Source organism: Sinocyclocheilus grahami, unplaced genomic scaffold (assembly GCF_001515645.1).
Source record: "Sinocyclocheilus grahami isolate Dianchi unplaced genomic scaffold, SAMN03320097.WGS_v1.1 scaffold20.1, whole genome shotgun sequence".
Taxonomy (NCBI): Eukaryota; Metazoa; Chordata; class Actinopteri; order Cypriniformes; family Cyprinidae; genus Sinocyclocheilus; species Sinocyclocheilus grahami.
In genome coordinates this window covers 1206374-1214294 of record NW_015505199.1, presented here as the reverse complement: position 1 = coordinate 1214294, position 7921 = coordinate 1206374, and the positions used below count along the sequence as shown (strand labels likewise).

The 7921-nt window shown below is 37.8% G+C and overlaps 1 protein-coding gene across 1 annotated transcript in view; it reads left to right on the top strand.

Annotated features, from left to right (window-relative positions):
• LOC107555825 (rho guanine nucleotide exchange factor 10-like protein) overlaps positions 1-7921 on the top strand; it is a 117839-nt gene that overhangs the window by 69130 nt on the left and 40788 nt on the right. Inside the window, exon 20 of the mRNA XM_016238735.1 lies at positions 7091-7212. Within this exon, the coding sequence (XP_016094221.1) occupies positions 7091-7212 (122 nt within the window). The remainder of the gene's footprint in view (positions 1-7090; positions 7213-7921) is intronic.

Genomic DNA, 7921 nt, shown 5'->3' with positions numbered 1-7921 from the left:
TGTGCGCCCCCCCCCCCCACCCAGCCGCCCCCCCACCCTTTTTCTCCAACATTTAAATGTGACCGAGTTACTGAGCTTTCCTTCATCAAAGCACTTTTTGAAACCCATTGATGCTTTCTAGGAAAAAAGCATATGGAAAATGCTCATGCTAAAGTGAAAGAAATTATATGAAAGCCATTGTTTACTCCTGCGTATTCTAAAGCTTTTACTTCATACAAAGAATCTTTTGAAGTAACTATACACTGCATTGAGCCTTATGCTTCCAAATGACTTATTTATTAATGGATTGTGACTTTTCTTCCTTTGTGTAGTACAAGTTTGAATACATTTTTGGTTTGTCAGTATGATTTCATCTACTGAAACTACAAAACTCAAGCAACAACATAATATAGAAATCATAAAGCATATTATATTATATTGTATTATATGCTGTTTTAATTCACAAAAGGAAAAATAAGTGTGCATTTTTTATGATTTATACATATTAATAGGAATTCAATAAACAGTTGTGCTGCTCAGCATTGATCCCTGAAGTGTTGAGCAACATCATGTGCACTCTTTTGATTCGCCTGTAGCTTTGCTGATTTTGTCAAAGTGCTTATAGATTGGCCTTCTTTGTAATTAATCATCACAGAAGATTTAAAGCCCACCGCTGTTCGTCGATAATGCCAAAGCATAATTAAAATTAAATCCCTATTATGTGATGCTTCTGTATAATTGCTAAGCTCCTTCTGGGAAAAACTGTAAGGTCCACAAGTGGTTATTAGCTATTATTGTGAATGACAAACAAGTTCGATAAAGTTCAGTGTATTGTTTTTGGAGTACATAGCTGTTAATTAAAAATGGTGTATGCGCATTTATTTTCTAAATAGATGTGCCTGCATTTGCTTTCACGGCTTGTGCTTCTTTCACAGAGTCAAGGGAGCAAACCACTGATGAAAGCGTCTGAGTATAGTACTCAGAAAGGCTGCGGTTCAGCTATTCACAGCCTCACTGTGTGGCAGTTTTCTGGCCTGTTCTGATGAATGTTTTTAGCAATTTGAATGTTTGAGGAAAAAGCAATACTAGAGCACTAATATTTTGGCTGCTTCAATTAGGTGGTCATGTGAAACTTAAGAATAGCATAATATATTTTGAAGTTGTGTAGCAAAATACTTAGAGATACTCAACATATCTTTAGCAGGGAGGGATGTCAAAAATACTTCAAATGCTTTATTCTGCTGAAAGAATGTTTTGGGGTATGGACAAGCAGAGGTGGGACCAAGTCATTGTTTTGCAAGTCACAAGTAAGTCTTGAGTCTTTCCGTTCAATTCTCGAGTCAAGTCCTGTGTCAAGACAGACAAGTCCCAAGTCAAGTCCCGAGTCAAGACAGGCAAGTCCAAGTCGAGTTGCAAGTCCTCAGCTTTAAGATTCAAGTCTTAAACAAGTCATTAGTGCTTTTTGCCCAAATTAGTGTCTCAGTATTAATTACCATATCAAATTCATAGTAATTTATATCAGGAAGGCAGGTAGAATATGTTTGACATAGTTACATTTCATGTGAGATGGGTGCCCTTAGTAAAACTACTCAAGTTCAATTTAGGGATTGTGCCAAAATAGGATAAGCAGTGAAAAAAACCATTTTATTAGTAACAGAATAGCAAAGACAACTTAATTTCATAGAAATAACAGCTGCAACATACTTTGCATGTGCGCATAAGAATAGCTATATGCTTCTAGGTGTTATATCGAAGCCAATGAGACATTATTTGGAACCTCAGTGAAACAGATTTAAAAATATGTGAGCGGAAACGCAGAAAGAACTGCTTTGAAAGAACTAGAAGAAATAACTCTCACTTTGCAAGTGAGAGGAAAACATGCAATATGGATGCAGACAAACTCATAAAGACAATCATTCAAAAATGCTGTGCTACCATCCTTTATAAGTAAGAGTAACAAAGACAAAATCATTTCATAGAAAAAATGTTGTATGTTAAATGTTAAGTTTATAATATGCATAGTTGATCGCTAAATTTAGGGGCTGTGTGCGCTATTGGCCTACAGACTGATTTACAACACGTGAATTCATTCATTTACCCTGAAAGAAATGGAAGTGACATGAGTGCCTGCAAGAGGGAGAAAAATTGAGTAGCCTGTATTTTATAGTTATATATACAATACTCATTTTGTGAAAGAAACCCTTCAAATTATATTTCAAATTATCATTAGGCCTATTGCCGCTTGCTCACTTCAGACATTAGGCCTATGTGCATTTTTCTTCTTCAAATTATAGCTGAATGGTTTGCAATGATTAATTTTAAATCTAGATTAAATCAAGGTTTATCTAATAATTCTGTTGCACCAAACTTCAAAACTTTAAAAATAAGCAGGTTTACATTTTTAACCTATCATTTTGATTGGATTTAAGTTATATTTAAGATTAACTTTAATCCTGTTGCACCATAACTTTAAACTCAGATTTAAATCTCAATTATGGATTAACTTTAAACTTAACCCTTAAATGCATACCTCGGGTCTTTAGCAACCCGGGACATCATTCTCTACCCTCTCCCTCCTTCATTTTTTTTAAGTTAGACATCAACTTTCTTAGTATTCCTCAATCTATTAATTATAAACAATATAACAAGAAAAAAATAGTAAAATATAAAAGAATGGCAGTTTTCTGATACTTTTTTTTTTGTAAAAAGTGTATAGGATTGCTAGAGACCCGAGGTATGTAAATGTGAAAGTATTTTTTCCTGCACAACTATATTTACATATCTAATGACTCAATATGTGCAATTCATCTTTTTTTCCTCAAGGTGGCACTGTTTGATACACAATAATGACTTAATAATAATAATGTCATAATTACCGCAGGCATAAAACAAACGAATATCATCAGCAAAAATGGAAGTGGTTTAAATGGCTTTACTGCTGAGCAATTACAATACGCAATGAAATATTGCTATTGCAGCAGTTAAAGATCCATCCATGCTGTATATATAGGTCCGGGTCGCTAAAGACCAGAATATGTAATAATGATTGGCAAAACATTCATGCATTTAAGGGTTAATGGAGGTTTAAAAAAAAATGCACATGCAATTAAAATATGTAACTGATCGAACAAAAACTGTGGAGATCTGACAAAAACAGGTCTCAGAGAGGTGTTTATTACAAATAAAAATGAAAATGAAAGCACATGGAGTTGGCTGAGTGCGAGGGTCGTGGCGGGATGCGGATCCGTCACTCATGGAGCACCTCGGTGTCGGACAAACAGAAGAAGTGAGGAATATTTAACAGCAGCGGTCACGGTGATGATGAGACGAGCACCAGTGAAGTGATCGCGGCTGCGCATCTCGTTTCCCATGCCCGCTCCGTGTGTCTGCTGGGCGGCGTTCAAACGAACAGGGCAGCGCTTTTCACGAGTGGAGATCGCTACTAGATGAATCATGTAATTTGTTATTTATTTTTTTTATCTCTGTTCCTTTGTCGTAAGTTATGCTATTACTCCATTAATTTTTACTATCCAGCGCTATCTGAACGCAGTCTTATTGCTTATTGCCAGTCAAGCGCAAGCAAGACGCTGCAGGGACGCACGGGCTTTCATTTGATACAGGAACTATTTGAGCCGTTCATGCCAGATTGGGGAGAGAGGTGTTGAACAAGTCGCTGAATTTGTCCACACAGAAAATCTTTTTCAATCAGACCAAAAAAGGTCTTTATTTTAAAAAAAAGGTTTTTATTTTCCATATGCAAAAGTGAAAAAAAGTGACAAAGGTGCAAAGTGTTTTAAAAAACAGGCCAGAGAGCAAACGTTTCAGCCCATGCTTTCTTCAGTGCTCATGAGGCAAAAAAGCAACAACACACTTATAAAGGCACAATTGCAAATTGTGAGAGAGGTGTTGTAATAATGTAAAATATGTGAAAAATAATGTGTTTTTCGAACAACCTCGTATGAGAACCTGTTCTAGTACACCCCCAAAACAAAATCAAGACGTAAAATATGTAATATAAAAATATGTAAAAATAGCATAATAGGACCCCTTTAATAGGCTACCAAAGTGTAGAATAGGTCTAATACAGTTCGTCTGAAATAAATTGACAGCCCAAATTCGTATCATTCATTTACTTTTATCTGACAGTTTTGTGTGTGTGTGTGTGTGTGCTTTTTGCCTATATGCAGATGCATTCCAAATACATTTAACTTTTATTTTATCCCAGTTTCTCATCCAGTGTCTGTCTGGTAGAGATACCTGTTTAGCCTAGAGCCTAAATCCTCTGTCCTGTCCATCATTCTCTCACCTTCATTCTCACTTTCTGCTTCTCCATTGTCTCTCTTTCTCTCACGCTCTGACAGCGGCTATCAATGAGCAACCCCTGGTTAAACCCCAGCCTCCCTGATGGAGGTGCACACTTGTTTGCTTATCCTTTGCTAAGCGGCTTGAGTTTTAGGACACAACATGAATAGAACAATGGTTGCTGCATTGTTAATGAGGGAGTGAGCAGAGAATGTTTGGCCGCTGAGTTTTGGCATGTTCCTCACATTGTGTTAGCCAGGGTATTGGGAGCTTACGCGGACTGAATGCATTATGCCTAAGTCATTAGCAGCGCTAGCCCTTGCTATGCAGGGGCATAAGACAAGCCTCGACAACGCTAATGCCTCATCTCACTTGCCACCGCAGCATTTATTGAGAGCGAAACATCAATTATTGTACATTATTAATATATTTCAAAGGCCTGAATGTCAATGGTGTACCGTGCCTCTTAGTGAACCAGCGAAAGCTACTTACTCTTCTCCTGAGAGTTTGAGCATGTATGTTTGGACAAACTCAAGTATTTACTAATGCCTAAAAGTGTTTGAAACGGGGATATTGACCTTTTTTGACAAAAAGAGCACATTTTGTGCAGAACTATTAGCTAATTTAATAGATTGCTTAAGTGTCACAGTCCAAGGCAGGTAAACAATGAACCCGATGACCCATAAGTAGGACTGACTGACAGCTAGAATTCAATTACAGTGATTTAGAAGAGAACTACGCTCCTCGATCATCTCTCCAAAGGGCAAACTTGTGAGATCATAGCAGAACTTTTATTTAATGAGAAGATGTAGATAATTCAGTCCTGATTGCGAATCTAAAGGAGACGGGTGGGTGGAAGGATTAGATGCTTTTGTAAGTTAGTAAAATTCGCTTTAATTCTTCACTGTGCTGTGAAAATATAAACAACTGCATCAAGAGAAAAAAAAACGGGTATCTGTCAAGGCTCTGAAAGACATCAAGGCCTTGCATTTATTATATATATACAGGGTTTTATTTACTTTTATGTAAAAACCATAGTGTGCTCTTTGGCTGATGTTTTACATGATATTTAAAAAGAATGATAAAGAGCTTAGTGCAGTTATTGCATGGTCCAGTGGGACTAACTGTTAAAGGTACCCAGTCAAACCTTGACCTGCTAGTCTGTGCAGTTTATTGAAGCAGAAATAAATGTGAACAATGAGAACATGTTGTCCTCTAAGGCCAGACTTGGTTGAGTCTGTCTTGGGTGCTGCCTGCGTTTTAAATATAATTTGACAAATCTTCTTGATACAATGTTTTTATACAGTGTTTTTCCTCTCAGTATGTGTGATCTATCTATCTATCTATCCATCCATCCATCCGTCCGTCCGTCCGTCCGTCCGTCCCTTCCTGGAGTATTTGTATTTCTAAAATTATTCTGTTGATTCATAATAATAGTAATAAACTGTATGTACCTTTTGTCCAAAGCTCTCTCATAGTCAAATCCATTGAATGTGGTACTGAACATTATTATCTACATCAGTCTAATATTTTGACAGATACACAGAAATATTCCCTTAGAATTTATCTTAATAGTGTGACCACTGTGTTGTAAGGGCAGCCAGAAATCCTATTTCTCACCGGCAAAGTTCATCTTCTTCATGAATTCTCCTTTCAAAAGTTGATGAACTTCTGTTTTCCCATTGTCCTTCAAAAAATGTAATTACTTTTTTTTTAATACTTTTATAAATAATGCATATATTTGCCATAGCAGTAGGATCAACTTTGTATAAAACGATTAGATTAAGAATTCTCATTTCTGGACTTAAAGTATTGAAAGGGGATTATTCTTAAGAATTTGTGCGGTCTTATCCACAGTCTTACTGTACTTACAGGCAAAGAAGTCCCTCTGAGAAGTTTAGTAGAAGTAGAAGTGTTAGAAGTCTGACCTTTTGAAGCATGCTATTGATTGCATTGATTTTAGAGAGTCTGCTCCATGGTAAGTGAAGGGAGAATGGAAGCAAAAATCAAAGCATTAACGCCTCTTAAGAGTGTGTTGACCACAAAGCACTGATATACAGAGATGTCACACTCTGGCCATTTGCACAGCTTCAATGAAATCTGAAAGAAATCCTCCTGAAGCCCTTGAGAAACACTGAGACTAAACTCAAGCTAATTGGCCCTTAAGTCTCCTGCTCTGACTTGCGCGTTGATTCAGCTATGGTACATCGGCCGTCAATCCGCACCATGTACCTTTCACACTGTGAAAACAAATGAGCCTGGTCCAATCTGACTGCATTTGTTTGTAGCCTGTTTTTGTGGTTTCTGGGGCTAATTTTGAGTTGATGTGCTCGCAAAGACGCAGGGGACCAGACAAACACAACATTTTTATGCAAGCGCAAGATGGCCATGATAGGTAATTACTGAATTGCTTTAATAGAGAACGGTTGCTGGCAGGCAAGTATTGTGCTTGGCAATTGTAAACACCTGTCAAAGTGGCTGTGAGGGAAGACCTAGGTGGCCCACACCTCCAGAATTTAGACTTCATTAATTGAAACCTGGAGGTTGCTACTTCACATGCTGAGACAGACACCTGCTGGAGGAATGAGACTTTTGAAGGCTCATTAGTTTGCTATACTGAAAATACTGAATACTGCTTGCTATACTGAAAACTAAAAGTGCACACCAGGAGCCTCAAACATCTTAACTACTGCCATACTTCAGTTTGTATAATTAGATACACATATGAGATGTGATGTCATGCCGCATGATCTGCTAGGGTAGAAGAATGAATAATAAACTAAGCCAAATATAACCTAATCTCTTGCAGGAGATGAAAACACACCGGGTTGGTTCTCTGCAGAGGATGATGGGAAGACAAAAGCTCCGTTTTGGTGTCCACTGCTGGCCTGTCGCATGCCTGTCTTTACCTCCAAAGCCCAGGAATGGAAGGTGAGAGACTTTCAGTTACAAAAAGCATAATTTTTCAGCTTTGAGGTCGAACGGCTAATCAGAAACTTCCCTTAAGCAGAAAAAAAAGTTTATAGTCCTTTTCCTGAAGACAAAGTACTTTTAGAAACTGTTGTATACCATGCAATCATTTTATTTTAGCTAGGAAATTAAGTATCGCAGAAGCAACCTCCACAGACAGAGTCTGACCATGGAATGATCTTACAGGAACATTGCCAGGATTGTGGAATTACAAGGTGACATGGAAGCTTTCCAGTCACACTAGTAGGAGAGCGAGGTTGTGGATCAATAGGAGCTGTTAAGAACGGCAAGCTCCTCGTATATCAAATGGTGAACTCGGGTAAGAGACAGACTAAAATGGCTTCAGAGTCAGTCAAAAAGGAATGAAATAAATTTTACTGTAGATTTTAAGACCTAACGAAGTTAGGTGACTTACCCCTGAATGGTGGATCTAGGTGCCAAATTACCACAGTCACCACGTGAGGGTGTTATAAAGTGATCATGCAATTATGGTAATGACTGTGGGACACCTGAGAGTAAATCAATAAGGCTGCATTAAATTAGGCTTATTGCAACCCAATAGATGGTAAGTCAAGGCTGTTCGTGAAATGGCTCGATCATTTTCTGCAACAGCTTGGAGCTCTGACAAACAGATCGACGGTATACTTTTTCCACATCATTGCTTTCCACA